Raw genomic sequence first — 26,707 nt, forward strand, 5'->3', positions numbered from 1 at the left:
AAACAAAATTAAAAGTGTTCTGTTGATTGAATTTTTCAAAGGGATTCTTTAAACAGCAGGGACAGCTTGAGATGCAATTTTGTTTACCGTATTTCTGTTTAACTAGAGGGAGATCACCTTTGAGACCACAGAGGGAGTCTGCTATTTGCATGGAATGATCTGAGAAGTAAATAAGAGATAGGGTGATTAAAACATGTTGCTCCTTTAGCCACTTAGGGAATGGCTACATTATTCAGTCTGTTATAGTAGGTAAGGGTCACACTTGTCTAGTAGGCAAATCATGGTAACGATACTAGGTAGTACTATTTATCAAAATGTCAGGTTTAATTAGGCGATTAAAATACCAATGCCAGTGGCCAGCAAGCTATCTGAAGAGGCCTACAGACTTTGACCTTAAGGAGTCTGTCACTTCCAACCTACCACTCATGATAGCTTTGCTAGATAATACACCAGTGTTTTGGACATGGTTATTTTTCAATAAAACTTTATTGATTAACAGCAAATTTGTAATTTTATTGTATCACAAGATTATAACCTTTTGATTTTTTAAAATAACTTTTAAAAGCATAAAAAAAATCATTCTTAACTCATTGGCCGTACAAAACTAAGAGGTGGGCTGGATTGGGCTCATGAGCAGAGGGAGGACTAAGGGAGAGAAGGGAAGTGGCTACTTCATGAGTGCATATTTGGAAAGGTCCCCTGAGGATTCTGGAAATGGTGGGAAGAAAAGTTCCTCTTAGAAGTGGGTATCAGTTTCCACACAGCCTCAGCTTCTTTCTCCAGTTCCCATCTTGGTCACAATGAGCTTTGATGGAAGCTGATGCTGTTCAAACTTGGTGTGACCTTCACTTGCCTCAGTACCTCTTAGACGGATCCTATATGCTCATGTGATCTCAGGTTTGTGAGAAATTTCAGAAATAAGAGAAAGAATATTCAGACATGGACTGGCAATCTCTCCATTCAGATCCATCAAAACCAACAACTCAGGAAGAAGAGAAATGTTTCAAATACAATATTTAAGGGCTCTTAATAATTAATTCATGTTAATCATAAAACATGTTGGGAATGTCTTTGCATTTCTTATTGATTCGAGATTAATATTGATATTAATAAATATATTGCAAACAACATATTTCATTAATTTCTAAGTGTTTGTTGGTCCCTCACAAGAGAACATGCAAATCACTGGCTTGTCCTAGTCCATGGCCTGGGCTTCCTAAGGCTCTTTTCACCTGGCTTATCCTTGTATAGGGTCTGTCTATATTCCTGCCCTGAAGCTTCCTCTCTTAGAGCTCAGAAATCTTGTAATTGTTTACTATTTCTCTTGATATGTAGATATTAAAAAAATCTTTCCAGTTTTCTTACCCATGTATGTTTTCCTGAAAATCCTGGGAGCCCATCACTTTGTGTTGCAATGCTCTGTGAGAGAAGAATTCCTGTGTCCCAGCCTCCATGAGGCTCTGTCATTGAGGCAGATGGATGGGCAACATTTGTTGTCAAAACAAAACAAAACAAAACAACAAAAACAAAAACAAAAAACCAAAACTGCAAGTTTAAAGCACTTTAACATGCTGGTCATAGCTTTTCTTTTAACAGTCTGCACAGCATCCTTTCTCATGCCAGTATATGAAATTTCTCCCATATTTTCTCATAGTGGACTTGGGTAGAGACTCAAGCCTCCTCTCTTTTCTCCTGAAATAGCCTTGACTAAAATCATAATTGTCTGTTCTTCACAGGCCACGCTTTATTCTTATATCATCTGTGACATAAATGTAATAGATATTTTATCAAGTCTGAGAAAGGCCATTAAAAGCATTAGGCTTCAGGAATGTGTGGCATTAGGAATGATAAAATCCTCTAGACTAGAATCTAAAAATTGTGACCTATTCATTGATGTGAAAGACCAAATGATCTTTCTTTTTTTCCTGTAAAAATATTTCAGAATTCTTTGTCCTATGAAGAGATGATCAAATAATATATAGTCAGAAGCCATAGAAGAGTTTTCTTGTGGTGTGTAAGGAAGTAAGTGAAAACATTGTTTCCTTTCTTGGAGTTTGCACTGCTAATAGTATCAGTCGTAAATGTTAACGAACGATCGGACACACACACACACACACACACTCACACACTCACACACTCTAAAAATCATTTTACAACAAATTTCCTATTGAAGAATTTATATTCTTCTTTAAGAATATCCTGTAAAGCCATGCAAATGTCGTGAACAGACAACACTAGATTGTGTCTCTCTATACACATGTTTAGTCAGCTTTGAAGAAACAGCGATGGGGCTGGAGAGCTTGCTCGGTGATGACGAGCATTTGCTGCTTTTGTAGAGGGTCTGGGTTTGGTTCCCAGCACCCATGTTGGGTAGCTCATAACCACCTGTAACCCCAGTGCTAGGGGATCTGACATCCTCTGTTAGCCTCTGTGGGTACTGCATTCACACACACACACACACACACACACACACACACACACAGACACACACATACACACACACACACACACACACGTACACATGCACACACTATAAAAATCATTTTAAAAGGAAATGGTCTAATAATCTTTTCCAAAACACTCTATATCTTTATTCCCCTTTTGCCTCACACGCCACTTTGCTATTGACTAAACTTGGAATCACATTGATACACCAGGGTCATCAGCACATATCCCCAACGCCCCCCCCCAACCCCCTGTCAATGACCAGGACTAGGGCTCACTCTCTCCTCTTTGATTCCATAGCTTCCTGCACCCCAGACATTCAACACCAATGCTTTTGTTCTGAGTCCTTCCCATCTAGTTCCATAATCTTATTTTCTGCCTCTCAGTTGTACAGTGTCCTGGCTACCATATTTGGAAGGAGACATGAGATGTGACCCCTCCCCATCATCTGCCTCTTGGCTTATTCCTGCAACTGGCCAAGGTACAAAGATGCTTGTTTTCCAATCTATTGTTACCAGCATGATAATTTTAGAAAGACATGACGGGACAGACAATCCTTGATTCCTTACATTTCTGATGTTCTGAGAGCTCATCATTTCTCTTGCAAATCAAGGCATTTGGAATTATCATGGACGTCCTTCAAATGATATCCAAAACATGTACTTTTCCGTTAAATATTTTCTATCTAAAGTTTGTTAGATGGTGTCCACACCACAACCTATGTCAGATGCATGCAGTTGATCTCTCCCCTCTGCAGCATTTACCATACAGTGGTCCTGCTCCATTAGAAATCCTATCTCAACATACCCCACATATTACACATGCAGTCCAAACATCCCAGAGTCTGTAGAAGTCCCCGGTGATCCGATGTTAATCTTCTATCCACCGTCCTCATGAAGTACCATCTATCGCTGGTCTGCAGTAGATAAGCCACCCTATGCATACTTCAAAAATGATGTTTTTAGATTATTCAAATGTGTGTCTATGTGTATTTTGTATGCACCTATGAATACAGACATCTGAGGAGGGCACAGACATCTGAGGAGGGCACAGACATTGGGTCTTTGACCCACACCCAAAATCTAGCTGGGTACAGGGACCTGACTTGGGTCCTCTGCTGGAGAAACATGCTGCTGGGCCATCTCTCCAGACCCTATGTATACTTTTCAACTTATTTTCTATCTTCATTTTTCCTTGTATTTACTAAAATATCTTCATAAATCTGTGATTATTTTCCTGGTACCTCTTGACCTTGGAACTTACTGTCCACTATTCCTTTGTCCACTTCTGGGCGGTCCTATGACGGTCAGTCACTCATTATTCTCTGGTCTTTATGCATTTGTAAATATTGTGTAAGCTTCTGTGAGACTTGCTATATCTGAGAGTGGCTTGTGTTTACTTTCCACATTTCTGTGATTGTCTTATTGGAGTCAAAGTCAAACTGTATCTTTCTTCCATTCCATCAGCTGCCGCAGGAGCGTACAGGACTTGCCAAGTAAAGCTGGAAGAACAGGTAGGCAAAGAAATGAACATGTGGGTGGCTGGAGATGCGGCTTGGTGGTAGAACACATGGCCAGGGTGTGTAAGACTCTGAAGAAAGCTTTCCCTTTTTTTTTTTCCTTTTTGCTTAATTCCTTTTTAAGACAGAGTATCTCTATGCTCCAGGCTGTCCTGGAACTATGTCTTCTATGTAGACCAGCCAGCCTCGAGCACATAGATGCACCTGTGTCTACATCCTGAGTCCTGAAATTACAAGTGTGCACCACCATGACTAGATGGAAGAAAGCTTTTTCAAATACACTGTTTGAGGGATTTGAAAAATCTGGGTTATACCCTTTTAAAAGGTTAAACAACTGACGATATACACTGTCACCGTATCTACTTTATCTGTATCTACTTTAGTCCCTGAGTGACTGAGAGCTCAGGGCTCCAAAGTGGAGTGATAGAGAGACAGTATAGTTGATATGTTTGGTTTAGGAAACAGGACTAGATTCTACAGTGAGGGAAAAACACAAAGTCACATGCCCAACTGCCAATTAATCAAATGTTTGTTGTGGTTTGATCAAATGTTTCAGGTTTTTTTCTGCTTCTATTCTACAAGAATGTTACTTGATTTACAAAATGAGGTTTGCTGCAAGCATGTTGTTACTGAGATATGCAATGTGCCGAAGTCAATGTGTTTTCTTCTCTCTGGGTCAGTGTGAAGTAAAAAGAGCGTGGCATCCAATTTTCCTCAGGTGGCTTTTATGGAGGTTGTTAATCATGTAACCACATCTTCTCTGAGGCAGAAGGGCTCAGTGTTCTGCAAGCCTGGCTTGTTCTCCACAGTGCACACCACAGGCAGAATAGAACCAGAGCCATTTCATAACGCAGCATGCTTCATGCTATAGACAAAGTCCCAAGACAACAGGTTCTGTTTCCAAGGTGATGCTTTTATTGCAAAAGTTTTCTTTGGTCTGGGATTTGACCATCATGGTATTTTGTGGAACTGGCTCCAGAATGTTCCTTAGTCCCAGTTCCTGCAAGGCTTGATTCTATCTAACAATAGTAGCTGACAGTATGTCGCTTATGTTGCAGGAAAGCTAGGAGGGACAAACCTCTTGTACGTCATATAATTTTAGAATCCTCATATTTTGCATATTAGATTGTGGATTCTTAAATTTCATCTGATCCTTACTTCAAATTTAGGAAGAACACCAGAGTAGGTCTCATTAGCCTCACTGAGCAGGTTGAGAAACAGGTTTCGGGGACAGAAGGAACTTGATAATAGCCATTATCGAACCTGTTACCCACAGCCCTGAAGTTATCCTCAGTTACCCGTGTTTCACTTGGTTTTTTTTTAAATATTACTGGCCTCTTCCTTGAAGAATTCACCCCAAACAATACATGCATGTTCTTCCTCCTGGGTGCAGAGAATGGAACACAAGTTCACCTATAGCCCGGGTCTTCCTAAATATTGTTCTTTCATTGTTTTTATCATAGGATACAAACCCCACATTTGATTTCTACAACAGATGGGCCAATGAAAGTATCCTTTGTGAACCTGAGTTGAGTTGCTGGGAAGACTGGAGAGGCAGAAGAAGCACTAATTGTGTGTTGGTTTAGGGATGATTTTTAATCTTCTCTGTGAAAAAGAAAGGGACAGTGGAATATGCACAGCAGCACTACTGACCATCAAAGCTGCCCCCCAGATTCCCTGCCTAGACTCCTGGAATCTGCCCTGTCCTCCCTAGGCCTACATTGGATCTGTCTTCAAAGACAGCAAGTACTGGTCATTCAGCTGATTTTTGTGCCTGGAAGGTTCTGGAATCTGTCCTTCTATTTCTGTCTTCCTTAATCCCATCTCTTCCAATTTTACTGGGATGGCTCTTCATTTACATGTCATTTCCTGACCTGTCCGGTGTCAGTTTTCTATGTCACTGAGACAACAAGTAACAAATAGACCTCTGAGAATCTCTGTCCTTTCACTCTCCAACACACTCCTGATACCCTTGGGTGCTGCAGGCAGGTAGCTTTCAGTAGGTGCAGATCCTCAGAGATCTACCATGCTTTCCTTCAAGGGGGTATCCGTGAAAGCGGCCACACACAGATTATCATGAGATATAGCTAATCACAGTGACCAGAAATCTGTAAACATGCAGCATATCCTATAGAGACCTAGGGCACTGACAAAATGTGTGTTCTGTTAGTGGGAAACATCATCGCAGATGCGGAAAGTCAATCAGTGGTAAGGCCTGTTATCTATAAAACTTCTTTCATTAAAGCTATTTCAATCCAACTTTGAATATGGGTCATTAGACTAAGATACCCCCAAGGAGGCTTTGTTCCTTCATAGTAAGATTCTAGAACATTTTTTCTTTGGTCAAATATACACATCTTTTTTCCCCAGGGTACCAAATCAAAATTTTCATTTTCATGTTAAGTTATGGAGACTCGTTATATACTAGACATAATTTAATGGGGTGGGTGGGAAGGAAGAGAATCTGGGGACCAATGTCCCTTGAAAAATCTAAGTCCCATAGACTGCTTGAAAAGTTCAAGTTCCAAAAATAACTATACTTACCCCAAAGTTCGTAGCAGCAAAGCGATCAGAAGCAGAAACCTGCACGTTAGTGGAGACAGTTGTATGAGCATAGAAGGCATTGATGTTCGCCAGCAGGGCGCTCATGACTGCAGGGACACCCGGGCACATGTACTTAGAAGACAGACATGAAAAGTGCCTGAAATGTTTAAAAAAGCAAGACATTCAGTGCTTTTAAAATGGAAGTTAACCCACACACCAGCCCATCTTCTCATGTTAGCACAACATCATTCCTCAACTATGTCTATGAAAAGGAGCAAAAACTCTCCCATGGTCTCTGACTGGAACAGCACCACATTCCGTCTCTTAGAAATTCTGCATTCACACCTGTGAAGTAGTGCAATTAGAAAGTGACTTCTCATGGGGCTAAAGACAGCCTCTTTGAACTGTATAGGTGCTGTGTGCCCACTGACAAAGCACTGTTCCTAAAGGAATCCAGTGTTCTGGAGTAACAGATGGGGGCACAGTGTCACCCTTCCCCCCTCCCCAATCCTGCATTTAATTATTTAAGAGCCTACCAAGCCACCTTTCACCTAAATGCTCACTAGATTCTCTCTGCTCCCCACTTTGCCCTCTATTTTGCAGCAGGAGGCCCCACTTTCATTCACACTGGCACCCCTTGTCAGCATCCCACATGACTTAAGTGAGCTTCTGAGGTTTCCTAGGCTTGAAGAGCCTCTATCAGCCATTCTGTTTTCTAAGCACTCTGTTACAGACAGGATTCAATTAGACAAACAACTGAATTATGCCAGGCCTGAGCACAAAGGCTCTCAGTAGAAACCTTGACTAAGAGAATCATTTATAATATCAAAAGCATCGAGTGCTCTGCTCCATTTCTTCTTTCAAAGAAACCTGTCTCATGTGAACTCTATCAAAAGATTGGCAAGCTGAAAGTGTCACTTCTGATAAATATGGGAGATAAAATATGCACAGCAGGAGGGCTCTTCATATGTAATCTGACTCCATTTGCTCAGAGATTTTAGTAATGTATCCCCAATCCATGTTACCAGATGCCAAAACTGGGTGTATGTGCATCAGGGCATTTTGTGAGTGACATCCCACAAAACAAGCCAATGTCAGTCCTGAAAGTTGTGGCCTTGCTTAGCTCACAGCTGGGCTAGTCATCTACTTCCTTTTTTCACGAGATTGGCTGATGAAAGTAGGTTAAAGTTATGGTTCTTGAGAATCAGAACTAACAATGTCCTAAGAGATATAGGATGCCTGTTATGTAATCCTAGAAACGTTAATGCATTTATGTTTTTAAATTATTACCTCTGAGCTTATTAAAATTAATTAACACCCACCAAGAATACCACAAATGAGAGACAGTGATATGGCTGAGTGGGAAAAGACATTTGGTGCCACACCTCACAAGGTTAACTCCATCCCTGGAACCCATGTGACGCAAGGAAAACTAACTACTTTAAATTGTCCTCTGACCTCTATACACAGGCTCTGTGGCACATACATGGATCCCCACACATGAAACACACACACACACACACACACACACACACACACACACACACTCACACACACACACACGCAAAATACAGAAATAAAATGTAATTTAAAAAGTTAAGCATGAATACTGTGGCAATGCAATATTATGAAAATATTTCTTAAATCTCTTACAAGACTGGAACTTTACTGAACCTCATGGAATTAACAACATATCTTGATGTCACATGAGACTTAAGGTTGCTATACTACTCAGCCCATTCGTTTAATTTGTTGATAAGAGAACACTATAGCAGTCAACCTTACTTGCCTTGAATTTTCCATGTAATCAACTTTTACAACCTTAGCTAATGCATAGCTGTAATCTTAAATTACAAACTCTTCCTTGCCCCTGACCCAGAACAATGTATTTGTACTGTTTGCTGAAAGCTGCAAGTACTGAGGTTAAGAGCAATCTTCTAAAATGATTATCTTCCATAATGTTTTTGCATAGTGGTTGATAAACAATGACATTTGTAATACCGTTTGCTATCTGGGTCACTTGGGGTTCAGTTGGAGTCAGTGACTTAATCCCTTGTTAGACTGTTAAAAAAAGATTTCTGTAAGGTATCCCATTCCTTCCCCATGTGATCCTCTCTGCGATGTTCAATAAGAGAGGAAAAAAGGCCCTTTGTTAGGGACAGAAACACAGACATACAGAAATGAAACAGACAGAATCACATGGCACCTTAGAGTCAGACATACTTGAACACACACAGACAGTCACACAACAGACAGACACACAGGGACAGGCAGACACAGATAAAAGCACAAGAAGAGAATTACAAGACAGTCTTCAGGCAGGCACGAGTTCAGACTCAACAGACAGAGGACAGAAGACACAGAGCAAAAGTAGATAATTCAAGTCTGTCCTCACTCTTGGCTAAGTGATACCAAGGGAAATGCTTTTATTTCTTTCCTTAATGTGAAACTAATGCATTATTGGTGATTTGGAGTTAATCACTAATGCATTTAATCCACACAGAATACCACAAGTGATATAAAAATTATTTCGAGAAGAAATTTTAAAACCTCAAAGTAAGGCCCTCGAGTTCTTCCTTGCCACTCAAATTTCATAAAATTAGATTTGTTTAGACCCTAATCACAGGGTAAGAATTATGGAATGTTAAATGCCTAAGTATGTTAATTTGGGAGATGATAAAAGAGAAATAAACACACCTAGGAAGAAGTAGAGGCATGATATCAAAAGTAAATTGCCAAGATAAACTTTACCAAAACTCTGAAGCTGGAAGGGTATCATTTTGAAATGGAGGGCATCACAAGAGTATTCTGGTTCTTGGTTTCAATGTAAGAGAGCCAAGCAGCCAAACAGCTTACTAGGTGAGCGTGCACTTGGTGTACAAGGCTGATGACCCAAGTACAATCCCCAGAACTCACATGGTAGAAGAGAAGAACCAAGTCTCTCAAGTTACCTGCTGACCTCCGTACACATGCCATAGCAGGCACTCATGATAGATGAATAAAATGTAATAAAAATGAAAGCAAATCCACACAGCCAGATGGCTCGGGCATTATTTCTATTCTCTGTCCCCTGCAGTGGGTCACAGAGTAGAAGAGATAATATTAGCATATAGGACACAGTCCCAAAGCTCCAGTCTATAAACAAGGAAAAGAACAGTCAGAAGGGAAGAGCTTAGGCTGAGAGGCCAGGTAGTAACCAGGGTAAAATGAAGAACTTGGAGTCTATGGAGGTTAGTGCAACAGATATCTAGAAGATGGGTCTCAAGTATGCTCTAGTTCCCAGCAGTGAGTCAACATGCAGAACAGCATGGACCCAAGCATATAAAAGATGTACAAGCAAGGGTGATAATCATGAACCAAACACATAGTGCCATGAGCCACTGAGTAAGAACATGGTCAGCATAGCATGCAGAGGCTCAGGGAAAACACCTTGAAATGAGGCTGGGCCATGAGAATGACCTAGCTCAGGGATGAAACGGTACAAAACAAGACACAGTGAAGACATGATTGGGTACAGTCAAGCCCCCACGGTTAGGACAGAATTCCAGATCAGTATGTGTGTGGGTTTATGTGGAGTTCGGTACCATATGTCAGGTCAACAACATCTTCATTGGTCAGAGGATTTTTTAAATAAAACTCAAATTCTTACAAAGTAAATGTAAGTTAGAAAGTCATCTCTCAGAAACTATAATTCTTCTACACACAAAAAAGAAGCAACATCATCAGACTGGTATTTTTAAGAGATTACTTTGGGTGTAAGATTTTAGGAGGATGTGCATGAGAAAGGTAAAGGGAGACAATGAATCCAATAGGAAGAAGTTATCTGAGGTTCTCGCCCCTTTTCCGTGTGTGTGTGTGTGTGTGTGTGTGTGTGTGTGTGTGTGTGTGTGTGTAAGAGAGAGAGAGAGAGAGAGAGAGAGAGAGAGAGAGAGAGAGAGAGAGAGAATTGTGCTGTAGTGAACATATCATGCAGATAGACTTGTTTCATTATGATATCTAATCAAAGTACAGGAGTGGAAGATGTCTCTCAGTACATTGACTTCACTTCCTTAGGGCCACCTTCCTCTCCTTCTGGGGTTATACACTGTGGCTGCACCCTGTATCTGTGGCTATTCTGTCTTTAATGAGATCTTATTTAATACAGTGTTTCCCTACATCAGAGATGGACCGATGTTTGTTTATTGGTTTTGTTTTTGTTTCTCTAATGAAAACAAGGCAACAGGAGCCAGAGGCATTTCCACAGAGTTACAGGGGACAAGATGAGAGCTCAGTTGCCTTGATAGCATAGTTGATCATTACATCCAATCACTTCAGGAGCATGGTATATCGTGGTAATGTTTTAATGCTCTGATGACAGCCACACTCCATCATTGCTCTGCTGAGAGCACTGTTTTAAATCATCCAGAATAGTAGGAAGGAATTCATCTCAGAGAACTGACAGAAATATCTAATTCTCTGATTAATACTGGAATGAGGCAATTTCTGGGGTCTGATGGGCACTAGCTAGCCCACAGTAGTCACTCTCTAAATCTTCCAGAAGATTCCAAAAAGACCAGAAAGGAACTCAAATACTACCAGTGCCAGAAAACAAGAATGCCAATCAATGACTTTTAGCACCAAGGAGCAACTAAGAAACACTCAATTACAGACTGGTGTCTTAGCTCTTAAGTATTGGCTGGCCAACAGGAAGGGGGAATGGCTTGTCTGATGCCACTCACTCTATGTTTCTGTAGCAGAGAGTTGGGCCTAGCTATTTCCCAGCAGGGCTGTGCATTAGACTCTATTCCACGGTAACTGTCTCCAGAGGCAGGAACGTCTTTTCTCACTTACCACACCTATTCCCTCTATACACATAAAAAGGATAGAACTCCTAAAGTACAATGGGAGATGGGCAATGGGATGTGAAACACATTAGAGGAAAGAGTGAGAGAAGGCTGGGAAAAGGCAGACTCCAGAGATGCAGTCTGATATTTTATGCATTGCTTTCCACAAGATAAAGCTCACAGGTTGTGGGTGATGGGAAGTAAACCCAGGTCCTTGGCAAGAGCAGTCAGTGCTGTTACCCATTCTTAGCCATTTTTCTAGCCATACTAAACTCAGAGTCCAGAGGAGGCAAGAGCCATCCCTACTCTGGAGTTCTAATGGCTGTGGCCTAAATCTGTCCTCTGTGAGGAGAGATATTTCTATGAGGAAATTGTTCCTTTGAGTTGACAATGTAAGGAGGTGAAGTCTTCGGCATGATCATGATTGGGCCAACAGTAGCTTTTTAAAAAGTATCCCAGAGAGATCCTGCCATACTGAAAACTTTCTGAGAACACAGCAAGAAGACAGTCTTCCATGAACTCGAAACTGCTTCTCACAAGACAACCTTGACTTTGAACTTCACTGTCTTGTGAACTTGTGGGAAACAAACTCCTGTTGTTTATAAGCCATCCAGTGTATAGCATTTTGTTATAGTCACATTCATAGGCTAAAGGCATCCTGCCTAAGTCCACACAGCTAGATGCATAGAGAACATCTGCTGAGCAAAGGAATTATGCATTCTAGAATGCTGGGCCTGGATCTGGACCTTGGCTTCTTTTTCACGGCTGTGCCCTCTGTTTCTGCAACAGTTCACCCATCTTGCAAACCCTGGAGAAAATGCTGGGCATTAACAAAAAGTCAGTTACCCAACATTCTCCTTAGAAGGCAGGCATGTGGCTTTAGCAGCTCAAACAGACCAGGTTTAAGGTAAACTCCCAATAGTTCTGATCTACAGATTTGTTTTTGATAGGACTGAGGCACAAGTCATTGGACCCAAAGCTTTTTCTCAGTTGGCATCACAAAGGAAGCCCCTAGTTTAACAGAATCCCACATTTCAAGCACAGATTTGGCTTTCTTTTCCAATGAAATGAAGACTCTTTAAAGAGTTAGGCATGTAACTAATTATGTAAATTTAAATTATGCAAATTTGAATTATGTGAACTGGGGCATTGCCTCTGGTGGTAAAGTACCTGATGGTTAAGATAAGCATCTGCGCTCACATTTCCAGAACCCACATTATGCCAGGTGGGACAGCACACATCTATCATCCTGGAAATGGGGAGGCAGAGGAGACAGATTCCTTGAGTTCATTGGTCAGCCAATATAGACAACAGGAGAGCTCTAGTATCATAAAGACATGCTGTCCTAAAATGTATGGTGGACAGTGACAGAGGAAGACACCTAGCAATGACCATTGGCCTCCACATATATGCATACAGACGTGCACACACATACATGGACCTACACTACACATACCAATCATTTCAACACCTAAAATGAAATTCCATTTATGTTCTCAGAGGTATCAAAGGTATTATAAGGAGAAAAAAATTATACGCGTACACAAGAGAGAAATAGCGAGGCACACTACTGAGATGAAAATAGCTTGCATGCCTGACACCAAGAAGCAATCCACGTGGAGGAATGTGCTCCTTGGACAGAGGGAACAGAACTCTGCTCCTACTGCTGTAAGTGGAAAGGTCCTTCTGTGATGGATGACGGCTGGACTGTCCACGTGGGCCCAGAGTCTTCAAGTACCTGATTGCTTGTTTTGGAAGGAGAACTATGATCTCTGTTCCCAGGAATGTCCCAGATCAAAGGGCACAGTTTTATTTAACAGGTGGGATGACAAACTGTCCCTGGTAGGACACAGCTTGTGGTACAGGGGAGTGTGTTTATAGTCACCAGGATTTAGGGTCCAGGGCTGCAAGCTGAGTCTTAAAGCTCAGGTAATTTAGCAGCAGAACGAAGTCTACTTCCTCTGTGTCCTGAGAGCTACTCAAGAGAAAAATTTAATGACACACTCAGGGTCTAACACACAGTTCCTCTCACTGGTCCACCAAGTCTAGACACAAAAGAAACATGAATGCACCCAAGAGAAGCCAATCAGTCTCCCTTAGGAAGAAGATAATGAAGCAATAGAGCAATGTGGCTGAGCATAGAGCCCATGAGTATCAACAGAAACTTCTAGGAAGAGTTAGAAGAATTAAGCCATTTTCTCCCCTTTTAAACTTGTGTGTATACTGTGCCAATGGGATATACCTTATTCTTTAAAGCACAGCACCTCAACTCCATGATTTCTAAACTTTCTAAAAAGCATGTATTTCCTATGAATGTGTGTTTTGCCTGCATGTATGTATGTGTACCCTGTGTATGGAGGCCAGAAGACAGTGGCACATCCCTTGGAAGTAGAATTGTAGACAGTTGTGAGCCATCATGTGGGTGCTAAGAACTGGACCCAAGTCCTCTGGAAAAGCGGCCAATTTTTTTAACCCTTTAAACTGTCTACCTAGTCCCTAACCTTGTAAGTTTTAAATATTAAGAGGACGGAATTCTTAAATTAGGGTGAAACACGCAGTTCTATGTATTTGCTTGCTTGCTTGGTCATCGTGACTTGTTGGTTTATTTTCTCATTTGTCAAAACAGGTGAGAAATATTGATTCACTATTTCATACGTGTAATTATGAAGATAAATTTATTCATAAGCTTTTCTCTTCTAATTGAGTTTTTATTTTATTTTATTTTGCCAACAATCTATTAGAAATTAACTTACATTCCCACTACAGAAATAGCATTTTGGCAGCATGGGTGAACTACCTCTGAAAAGTATTTTTTTTTTAACCCCCAACAACACGTGTTAGTATCTGGACATTTATTTTCAATTATAAAGGATCAGTGTGGTATGCACTGAATTTCAATATGACTTCCAGTGTGATGGAGTCACAGAGAACAATTTCATTAAATTCATCTTTTCTCCTTTATTTGCTTTTGGCAATTGAAGACCTCCGACACCCAGAGATAGGCCAGGAAAAAGTGAGGCTCAAAAATAATGTCAGTAGATACTCTACTTCTGGTTCCTCCTATTACCAATATGTATTGAGCGTCTAGCATGCATCCAGAACTTCTAATCAATGAAGTAAAAGCAATGATTCATCAAGGTTTCCGTGTTTCACTTTATTTAGAATTCAAGTCATAGCTAAGCTGCTCACTGTGCTAAATTTCTTAAATATAAGTACAGTTTTTACCTGGGCTGACATATAGACATACAATTAGAGGCCTGTATCTGTCTATAGCACCGATTAATTTCTAGCACCGATCACATCGCTCAGTAATATGCGCAAGCAAAGAGCCTGTACTTTAGGAATTATTAGATTGTCAAGCAATATATTTTTTTTCTTCTGGCATGGTAAAGGCAAATTTTGTATTGCCAAAGCAAAATCTGTCCTGGACATTATTAATGAGGAAAAGTGTGCAATAGGCATTTCCTTCCATAAATAGTTTTTAAATGAGCTGTAAAAAGGCTTAGCCAGTAAACACACTGGCTGACAAACTCAGTAACTCAAGTTTAATCCCAAAGACCACATGGTGGGAGGAGAAAACTGACTCCAGCAAGTTGTCCTCTGAACTCCATACATTTGCCATTGTCTGTGGCCCTCTAGTCAGCTCCGAACAGAAAAGGTTTGAGTAGGAGCTGAGAGAGATGCTCAGTGGTTAGGAGCACTCATGGCTCTTGCAGAGGACCTGAGTTCAGTTCTCAGCACCCACATGGTGGCTCCCAACTGTCTCTAACTCCAGTTCCAAGGGCTCTGACGTCTCTTCTGGCTTCCGTAGGCTCCTACATTCACGGTGCATATAAACTCACCGAGGTGCACACACATACACAGAAATTAAAAAACAAATACAAAAACCAAAAAGACTTTAAATACCACTGCAGAACATTGTGTAAAACAGAAGCCACTGACTCTCTTACAGCGGCCAGAGTGCAGAGTAGTGTGAGCTCTGGTGCAAAATGTGGGCAGGAGAGGTGGGTGGCCGTCAGTCAGAGAGAGAAAACCTGGGTTTCTAGATTGTGGAGGAAGCGTCTATTTTGTGACCTCTGCGATTCCCTGTATGTCTAAAGTCTCATCGTTATTATTCAGCACCGGGGCATTACATAAATGGAAAGAAACAGCATCTACCAATGCGGATGTTCATGCAAATGTATGAAGGTCTCAGTGTCCGTAGAGGCCAGAGTTAGATGACTAGTATGTTCTACAATCCCCTCAACACACACTTTATTTTTTTGACACAGGGTCTTTCACTAGACCAGAACTCTTAAGTTTACCAGACTGACCGGCCACTGAGTCCTAGAGATTGTCCTGTCTCTACTTTCCCTGTACTAGGGTTGCAGCTGCTATGTGGGCTTGCTATGCCTTCCAGCTCTTTAATGTAGGTGCTGAGGATTTGAGGTCAGGCACCTATGCTTATGCAGCAGTACATTAGCCACCGGGTCATCTCCCCAGCCTCAATGTCTCAGTTTTTTAAAAATGCGTTCATTCTTAAATAGCTCTCTTGTAGAGCCATGGCTGGTGATTAAATGCTATGAATGCAATAGTTTGCTGAAGGGCATTGATTTTGCTTCAAATCGCATATGGTGGTTAGTTTCGTTAACTGAAACTAACCTAGAATCACCTGAAAAGAGAGTCTCAGTAAGGTTCTGTAGACAGTGGGATTGCTCTGTAGAAAACTGTCTTAAGGGGTTGGGGATTTAGCTCAGTGGTAGAGCGCTTGCTTAGCAAGCTCAAGGCCCTGGGTTCGGTCCTCAGCTCTGGAAAAAAAAAAGCAGAAAACTGTCTTAATTTAACTGATGCGAAAAGACCTAATCCACTACGAGTGGTACCATGCCGTAGGCAGAACCTCCTGAACTGCGTAAGACTGGAGAGATCAAGCTGAGCACAGGAAGTGAGCACACATGCATTCATTCCGTCTCTGCTCCTAACTGTGGCTGTGACCTGGCACCTCGAACTCTTGCTGTCTTGACTTGTAGGACTGAAATCTGAATTTCTGAGCTAAGCTAAACCCTTTCTCCCCTAAGCTGTTTTCTTATCAGAGCATTTTATCACAGTAACAGAAATGAAACTAGGACAAAATCGATTGTTCTATAGAAGTAGAGTTGATTGATTATCCAAGGCCTGGTCGATTTATTTTACATGAGAATATGACCTTGGTGGTAATATTTACACTTAAATTAGCATATGCTTATAAAATGTACTATTACACATTGTACATTGATGATAAACTAAACACAGAGCAGGAATACAACTATCCACCGTGAGGAATAAGAGGTCCAACACCAAGACCTAGTGACACCTGTTAGGGTCAGGTGTTTGTGTAAACTGACTCATCATCCCTGTCATGCATCAGTGGGGTCTCTCAAAACAGCAAACATCTTGGCTTTATTCATAACAGCAACAATAAGAAGATAATTGTAATACGAAGATAATAATAATAAGGAGCTCAGCCTTTTCTAAGAGGCTACAATGACTCCTTATGTTTCAGATGTTAAAACTGGGTAATCGTGGGCTTGCCAAGGCTTTATTTTCCTCAGATACCAAAAAGATGTTCATGCATTGCATCCCACGGTTGGGCCCTGCTCTCAGAATATGTGAGTCAGTGGGTCTCAGGTGGGAATTTCTGTCTCCCATGCTACTGGTGAAGGGTTCCCATTCCCAATGTGGAACAAAGGTGGGAGGGTGGCAATGGTATTCTCTGATGCTTAGTATCTCACTCTGCACCGATATATGCACATTGTAAAGGAATTCTTTTTGATGGATTTCATTTGGGCTAGAAGAATTGAGATGAGGCCCAGAAAAATGGCCACCAGTGCTTTCCAACAGGCTTGACATCCTGAGTTTGAGTTCCAGAAACCCATAGAGTTCAAGGCGAGAACAGACTCCTACAACTTGCCCTTTGACCTTCACGGAAAAGCTATGGAAAGTATATTCATGCACTCGTGCACACACACACACACACACACACACACACACACGCAGAGAGAGAGAGAGAGACAGAGAGAGAGAGAGAGAGAGAGAGAGAGAATGAATAAATGTATTGAGAATTGAGATAAGGGTTCCCTTTTCTTTCCATTGGATTATTGGATTTTAACTGAGATTTATAACACCCCAGCATCTTACAGTACTTACGTCATAGCTTGATAAATGGACTCAACCCCATAACGCATGGCAAATTCATCCACTATTTCTTGAGAAGCATCATCAAAGAAAACCTTCCAGGCTTCATCGCCTTTGACCTCTGGTATTTTCACGCTGCCATTAGACTTCACTTCTGTCAGGTAATGGAACAGGTTCTGGAAGCAAACAGTGTGCAGCTGCTCAGAGACTCCTCAGGACAGGGTAGGCATACTTAACTATGCTTTTTTTATAGGATATCCATGTATTACTATCATGTCTACATTACCAGCCTCCGAGTGCAACGGGAATAACTCGGATTGTATTAAACTGTATTTATTACAGGATTGTATTAAACTGTATTTATTACGGGAGACCTGCCTTGGCCTCTGTTTGGAGTCTGCAGAATCAATAATTCATTCGTTTGTACAGACCCAGCCATTTCCAGGAGGAAGCAAGGTAGTAACCTTGGTAGCAGGCATCTTTACCCATTGAGCTATCTCTCCAGCCCTACAAATACAACATTATTTCTAGAAACGCACACATCTTTTCTGCTAGAGTTCTAAGACCAGAGATCCTGGCCAAGCCTGTGGTAAGAATTGCTTTTTATTAGTCAGAAAAAGAATGTTGGTTATTGACATAATGTCTCAGTTCACCAGTCAAAAAATTAATCATAAAACCTATAACTACTTACTGTGTGAACAACTGAAACACCATTCCTCACTCTTTGTTTGGTAAAGTGGTGTACACTCCTTTACATGTGTCAAGTGTTTAGCGGTATGGATTTTTAAAAATGTATTTAGAAAAATTAATGCGTAAAAAACGCAATAGAATTGCTTTGGTCAACTTAGTGTCACTGTGACACGGGGTAGGCTCTCCTGGGAAGAGAGATGGAGGGAGGGGCTGTGTAGGTCACGATGCTATCCGGGCACATTTGTGGACGGTTGCCTTAACTGGCTGCCTTGAGGAGGGAAGAGCCTCTTGAATGACAGCAGCATCATTCCACAAGCTGGACCCTCAGCGGAATGCAAGGGAGACAGAACACTGAACAGAAGCAGAAATGTGTTTGTTTTCTCTCTCCTCTTGATTGTGGATGTGAGCTACTGCTTCAAGTTCCCACCTCCTTGACTTCACCATAGTGATCAATTGTAACGTGGGATTATGAGCCAAGAAAAAAAAAGTTCTTTCTCTCCTAAATTGCTTTTTGCCAGGCATTTTATCACAGCCACAGGGATGAAACTAGGAGAGCCATCTTGCTGATGATGTCTTTCCTACTGGGAAAGGGCTCTGTACCTCTCTCCCAGAGCAGGGGGCAAGGAACATGCCTCAGCTTCATCTCATTGTTTTGGGATATATGAAAAAGTGTAATTTTCATCCAGGAAGGTCTCAGAGACACTTCTCACCTCTCCAATGCAGAGCATGAGGTGGCTTAGGGCAAGTGGTCAGTGTGTGCACACACCAAGGAAAAGACAGGAGCTGGAAGGTTGGCCCTCTGTGAACGCTCACTAAAGGGCTAGTTTTCCACTGGGTTTTCCGACCTCAGCATAACCATCTGTGACCACAGGCTTGGCAAGCCCCTGTTCCCACAGGCAGTCTGAACTCCACTAACCCAAGGCCATGAGTTTTCAAAACCCAATGCTTGTTTTGGGATTCATAATGTCCCTGTCCCTCTGCACCAAGTTTTACTTTCAATGAGATTCGTTTTGCTATTTACCTCGTGTAAACAAGTGTATTGTATATGATACGGTGCAACCTTCTCCTCTCCCTTTATTTCCACATTGATTTTTAGTCGGATGGCCCCAGACACAGCTGATTTATCTGTCCGTTTCTCTGAGGAAAAGCAAAATGTCCTTGGTCAGTTATTTCAACAAGAGCATAATTCTAATTCAAGTTCCCCAATATATCAACTCACCATAACCTTAAATACCTACACTGGGTCCACCTATCAATGAACAGTCACGCAAAGGAGAGGGGCTTATGGGGCCCTACCTTTTCTCTGTGAACTACTGGCTATGGAAAGACTCTGGGAGAGAGGGGAACCACTGTCTCTAGTTTTATACTCACTGCTGCAGAGCCTTGCAAAGGCTAGAGCCTAACACATGAGCGCAGGGACTGGTCTGATAAATCTCAGTGATTCACAAAACAAAACAGCCAGGAACAAGAAAGATCTGTCTGTGGCAGTGCATGTTGACAGGCATGAAAAGCTGCCAGGTGAAAGTGGTCTGTATGTTTTACATACATGTGCAAAATTGTTTAAAAACACATTTATGGGCTAGAGAAGTGGCTCAGGGGTTAGGATCACTTGCTGTTCTTGCAAAGGACCTGGGTTTAGTTCCCATTGCCCACATGGCAGCTCACATCTTTAACTTTCAGGAATTTCAGTGCCCTCTTCTTGCCTCCATGGGTACCAAGCACATCCTATGCATACATATGTAGATGAAACACTCACATAGATAAAATAAAAAAATGGGTCTTTAAAAACAAACTTATTTTTGGTTGTGAGCCTAGCCTTTGACAGCTGAGCCATAATTTTTTTTTATAAGAGAGAAAAGAAAAGGATTTTTTCAAAATTAAAAAAATTATTTATGAAACTAATTAATTATTATAAATAATAATACATTTGTATATTACTTATATATTATATTATTACATATTTACTATATATTTACATACTATATATAAGTAACTTTTAAAAACAAATTTATTAATGAAAAGAAATATAAATTAGTCAAACATATGTATATGTACGAACACATGCTTACACACATGCACACAGACATACATATACATATGCATGCTTACATATCGGTATACACTCACACAGATGCATACATGTATATACACATGGGTTTATGCACAAACACACAGATACACATGCACACGCACAAGCACACAGACATATACACACAGAGAGAAGCTTTCCTAGGAATCATCTCCCTTTTCTATGTCATGTGACTAAGTAACCGTGAGCCTCGCAGACACTTGCTTCTTGTGCTCCTGTAATTGTTAAACTGCTTGTAGAGGCTTCAGTCAGAAGATCAAAGAACCCCCTGCCCTCATACAGTAACATTAAATTCATCGTGTGGCAATTACAAGCAAGTTAATTGGAGAATAAAATTCACAAGGAAAGTGTTTCATTTGAAAAATTCTTCTCCTCAGCATCTTCTGGCTCTTTTTGTACTTCAAAAGGTGAAGGAAATTCTGGCTAGCAGCAAGATGAAAGCAGTTTTCACATAGTCTATCTACAGCTTGTGCTTATTTAGAAATGTCATATTAATTATTTGGATGGAATCAAAATACAATCAGTTTATTCAACAATTTGATTTGAATCAGGGGGAGCAGCCTAAACCTATCAGAACTTTGAGAGGAACAGCCACAATATTCCTAGAATATGAATATGGATTGAGAGGCCAAGATTGACACCCAATTCGCAGAGCAGATACATGGAGAAAAGGTCACATTTATAAGGAAAAAATGGGATCTAATCAAAACGATAGTTTAGTACTGAGGACTTCTTTAATTGGCCCATTTCCTAAACACATCTGTGTTATTTTTTTAAAAAAATAATTATTTGTTTATTTTATGCATGCGAGAACACTGTAGCTGTCTTCAGACACACCAGAAGAAGACATCAGATCTCATTACAGATGATTGTGAGCCACCATGGAGTTGCTAAGAATTGAACTCAGGACCTCTGGAAGAGCAGTCAGTGCTCTTAACCACTGAGCCATCTCACCAGTCCTACATATCTGTGTTTTTAGTCACATAAGATTATGACTTTCTCATCCTTGCTGTCTAGCAGGAATGAGTTATGAAAATTCTTTTATTAGCAGCACAGAATCATTAGGGTTTTGTCCACTTGCTAGGACATCATACCCAAAACTGTTGTTTTGTTCAGGACCAGAGATTGAACTCAGGACCTCAAACTTGTGAGGGAAGAGTTCTACCATTAGGCTACATTCCCAGCCAGTTTCTCACATCTTACTTTGAGACAGGTCCTTGCAAACTTGGCCAGGCAGGCTTTGGTTTGGTGATCCTCCTGCTTCTGTCTTCTGAGGAAATTAAATGACAATATTGGCTTTCCAGACCTGGCTGGGAGACCTTTTGCTCTTAACATATACAGAGTTCTAAGCTAGCAGTAAGTCAGATACACAGCATGAGTTTCCTGCCAACCACCCCTTTCCAGAGCTGCTAGGAAGTTTAGAGCTAGGCTCTCCCCCAAACCCAGGAGCCACTGCCTCTGCTTGAACACACAGGACTGTGGAGCAAGCAGTGCTTTGTGTGGTGGAGTGAATTCCAAGTGAAGAGAATGGAGAGAATTTCCACAAAGGACATAGCGAATTGTTTGTGAGGGCTGAACATACGTCAGGATTTTATACAGAGCCAAGAAATGCAAACTAATTCCATCTCTCTCCCAACCTCCCTCTTTTCCTGTCGTTCTCCCTCCTCTTTCCCTCCCTGAAGGCAAACATCAGAAATGAAAGAATCCCCTGAGCTACTGAAGATGCTGAAGAAAAAGCTTCCCATAGAGCACCACGGCACATGTTTCTTTCGCAGTTTAAAGGGTAGTTTCACATCAAAGATGGGCAGCCATTTAACCAAATATCACAGCTAAGTTCCTCAGCGAACTGTCTGTAACCAGGTATGTGTTATCCAAAGACTGAAACACATGAATCTCTATCTGACAGATAACTTCGTGCTTTAGCTCAATACTATGGTATTCGGTAATAAAAATAACACACGAAAGCCAGACTCTAATTAAAATAGGATTTTGGAGTGTTGCAGAGTAAATTGAAGTTTTCTTCTTTTTACATTTCGGATTCATATGTAAAGTTATTTAATAATTTAAACAAGATGTGGGAGTTTTAACTTAGTTTCCAGTTTAGATCCCAATAATGAGAAGTACCAATATTCTTTAATTAAGATTCTTCAACTATTTTCAGTAATGAACTCCCAGTATAGCTGAATCGCCTGTGTTTAGATTCAGTTAAATTTCCTGTTTAAGCGGTTACATAATGTAGAGTTTTATTAACTCTATGAGACTTTATTTTGACAACTCACATTACTAAAGTTTGTGTAAGCCAGTGTTGTGTAAGTAGACACAGTACACTGTGAACCAAGTGATAAGTTTTGTAGCCCTGGGGCTACGTCAGCTTCTGTTGCTCTCCTGACCAGCCAGTCCTCAAAAATTTAATTGACCTTTTCCCAGGATGCCATTAAACAATCTTCGGTTAATATCTTTTATGGAAACTGAGATAACTCTAGATTAGTACTATTATTAAGTCATCAGTACAGACTCCAGGTTACTTCAATTCAAGTAAAAGACAAATTCAAAAGTCTTAGTCCTGCTTCCAGAATAAAAGTCCCTTTAAATGTCATGTCAGCTAAAGTGATTGATAGCTTCATGTTAAAGCCGCATCAATCCTTCTTGGCTCTGCTAATGAATGCCCAAGTTTATATCACTATTTGAAAGAAATTCCAACTACATAAGTATTTTTCTTTTGAATTTATTTTTAAATATTGATTTTCAACCTATGTGCTTGTGTCTGTGTGAGTGTGCTCCATGCACATGTGGTTGCCTATGGAGTTGGAAAAGGGTATCACAGACCCCTAAAGCTAGAGTTACAGGTAGCTTTGAGCCACTTGACATAGGTGCTAGGAACCAAAGTTGGGTCCTATGGAGGAGTCAAAAATGCTGTTAAGTGATGATCCATCTCTCCAGCCCTGCAACTACATAATTTATGATATATTTTCATTAGAGGACAGAATAAAATAAATTAAAGAACGGTTCCAAATTCTCCAAACGTCAGACAAATGTCTTTGAAGCTGTACGTTACAAATCTAAAATCAATAGTGATGTAAAATTTTCTCTGAGAAGATGTTCAGTTGATTCTTTGAGGTTTTTATTTTCATCTTGGATTTAATTTTTCAACAATACTACATTTTAATTAATAATTACCCTTCACTGCTAATGAAACTAATCCAACTAAGAGGTCAACAGAACAACCTTCAAGAGAATTCAATTTTTAACCGTAAGAGAATATAATCCATGCCACAGATACTCTTGTTTTAACTCATTTTTAAGTAGGCATAAAAAATTAATCACCTAAGTTGTACCAGACATCCATCTCGCCACTCAGAGTCCTGACTTCGACAATCGTCTGTCCCAGAAAGTCATCTGACTCCTTCTTGAAGTGTTGCTTCACTCTGGATTTAATGTCGTCGTCTTCATCCCACACTCTGACCTTGATTCGGTCTGTCGAGTTATGACACTCACTGAAAATAAATGTGCACAGGTCAGTGACTGCTGGCTTCAGTAATAAAGGGCACAGGGTGCTAGAGGCTGACTGGAAGCCTGACTAATTTATAAAGAGATATCCACTGCGTTATAAACGAGGATTCCCCCTTCCAGCCATGGGTGTTACAGGTACCTAATGCAGGTAGACGGGAGGAAAGTGTGATTAGCTAAACAACAGACAGGCAAATTTCTATGCTGTTCCAGTCCATTGTCTGTAGCTGAGACAGCAAGTCGAGCATGCAGTAAAGGTCTTGGTTTAGGTATTTCCATGTTTTCTATTTGCAACATTTTTTTTGGTGGACAATATATCTACATCCTAGAAAGTCCTCACTAGAACCATAAACTAACTTTATTGCCATGGATATTCAGTGGTCGGAGTATGAAATGATGGCAGGTTCTAGACGAGTATGTGACTGATCATTTAGGTTCTGTACTTTGTGGGAAAAAGCCTAAGATAAATTTCAAGGAGGAATGATAAACTTTGGGCTGCTGGCTTCGTGAATTCCAGTCTTTGCTGGGACCCACTGCTCTGAGGCTGCAGTGAGGCTGAGTACCAGTGGAGGATGCAGGACAAGGGTACTCAGTTAAGAGAGGATGGACGGGCATCACTCTGTATAGAGTGTAGGGCGGGATACTCAGTTAAGATGCTAGGAAGCAGAGGCAAAGAGAAGACAGAGAAGAAGAGAGAAAATGGCAGAGAAAGTTGGTGGGACAAGATCTAGCTTCTAAAGGCATTGGCTTCATTGGGTCGTTTCCAACCAGGCCTTACATTCTATTAAGAACAGTCCCTTCAGCTATTAACTCACTGATAATCTGATGATACTACTGTTTCAACGATCCAATTGCTTCTCAATAGAGCCACTGACTGCAGATCATGTCCTCATAGGCCACAATCCTTCTCAGTGACACACCTCATAGCTAAACCATAGCACCCGGTATATATAGAAGATACTAAGAAACCAAACTCGATTTTAAAACCCCTGTGATTTAAGAGCAGCCTGTGTGTTTTAGCCTGTCACTAATGTCTTTATTTCCTCCATCACCTTTTGTTGATGAAAGCTACTCGGTATTGCCCACCGGTGTGCGATTGGTCTTTCCCGACTGTGGACTTTCTTCCCATGCTCTCTGTCTGCGGCCAACCATTCTTTGAGAATCAGCTAGGACCTTGCTCTGGATCACTGACTAGAGCTTATTAAGTGAGGCAGCAGGTTTAAGCCTGTGCTTCCTGACTCTCAACATCTAGTCCCTCTTACACAGGCATCTGTAACCTGGGGTTTATGCGTGAGTTCTGGGCATCACTGACTTTACATTTGAAAACAAAATGAAACTACTTCAATTTCCCCTTTAATTTTGCATACAGACAACATATTAGAGAGGTATTTTGTCACTGATAAAATGACTGGCATTTAGATATATTCAGAGTATAAAGAAACTTAAAATATTACTTCAATTTACACTGCACTAAAACTGTATTTCAATGTAATCGATCTACTTTTCTGTTTCTATATTTTATTCAATGCATTAAATATCCACTTAACATAGGAAAGCACCCATGTCTTTACTAGACTACAGAATGAGCTCTAGGGGCAACATTTACTTAACAATTCTGACAGTGTCATGTTGCTTCCTTTTTAAATTTTAATTAATTAATTACTTTTTGTCTTTGAGACAAAACCATACAATGCAACTAAGAGGAACGTTTATGGTATGGCATGCCTATGTGCAAACTGTGCATGCACCTATATTCTTGACCCATGAAGGGTCTACGCAAAAGGACTGTGAATTCAAGGGCAGTGACTCTGTCTGTGTAGGAAGACCCCATCTAAAAACATAGAGAGATAGACAGATAGACAGACAGAGAGAAGAAAGAAGGAAGGAAGGAAGGAAAGAAGGAAGGGAATAGGAAAAGTGAAGAAGGAGCTGGGAAAATGGCCTGGAAATTAAGAACACTTGTAGTTCTTGCAGAGGACCAGGTTTGATTCCCAGTCCCCAACGGGGCAATTCACAGCTGTCCAGTTCTGGGGAACCCGATGCCCTTTTCTGGTCTCTCTGGGCACTTCATCGGCATGGTCCACATGCAGGGAAACACTCATACACACAAAATAAATGAAAAGAAAGTAAAAAAAAACAAGGAAAACAATGCTTTCCCCAAACAAGCATTAACAAAATATTAACAAATATTTAATATGTGTTAAATATTTGAATCAGAAAATTGGTGTCTGTTTGCCTTTGAATCACCCACACTCTTGCTAAGACTACTACCAGCCTGAGGAGACAGGCTTCAGGAATTTGATCGTGGAGTTGTGTTGTCAGAGACCCCACTTTCTAAAGTATACAATAAGTTTCTTGTTTGTTCTTTATATTACAAATACATTTTACTTATTTTGAAATACATCTAGTTATTCAATATGTAGATTAAACTGTGCACAAATTAAAGTGGTTCATTGGTACTTAGCCCAACTAAGTATATGAAAATGGTTTATTCATTTTAACAGCATTGAGAACTACTTCCTGTCTGAATCAAGTTCTGTGAATCTTTTATCTAGGAACCGAGGCTGAGAGTAACCATCTTAGCAGGTATTTATAGAAACACTGAGAAAATATTATATATATGTTACCAGAGTGCTGGGCAGCGTTTGATTCATATTATTATTATATATGACTCCCGAAATTATTTTTAATTTACAGCCTGTTTGTTCAAGAAATATATTTTTGACACTCTGCAGCAGTCACTTACAATAAATATTCACCAAATCTATGACATTTCACAGAGTAAAATCCCTTTAGAGTACCTTACATAAATGTGATTTTCATTATTCTTAGAAATATATAGAGATCCAAGAGAGATTTTATTAATAAGATATGTTAGAGATATCAGGAAGGGAAAGTGAATCCACTTTGGTGCGTTGCTGGTGGGAAACAAAGCTGTGA

At 40.6% G+C, this 26,707-nt stretch overlaps 1 protein-coding gene across 2 annotated transcripts in view; it reads right to left on the reverse strand.

The window, feature by feature from the left end:
* The window catches only part of Unc13c (unc-13 homolog C), a 426,173-nt gene that overhangs the window by 177,912 nt on the left and 221,554 nt on the right, over positions 1 to 26,707 (reverse strand). For both annotated transcript variants that reach the window (XM_063264996.1, NM_173146.2), the window contains 4 exon segments: positions 23,585 to 23,754; positions 19,193 to 19,308; positions 17,494 to 17,657; positions 6,509 to 6,665 (listed from right to left, as the gene is read on the reverse strand). In XM_063264996.1, coding sequence (XP_063121066.1) covers positions 6,509 to 6,665; positions 17,494 to 17,657; positions 19,193 to 19,308; positions 23,585 to 23,754 — 607 coding nt within the window.

This window comes from Rattus norvegicus, chromosome 8 (assembly GCF_036323735.1).
Source record: "Rattus norvegicus strain BN/NHsdMcwi chromosome 8, GRCr8, whole genome shotgun sequence".
NCBI classification, from domain to species: Eukaryota; Metazoa; Chordata; class Mammalia; order Rodentia; family Muridae; genus Rattus; species Rattus norvegicus.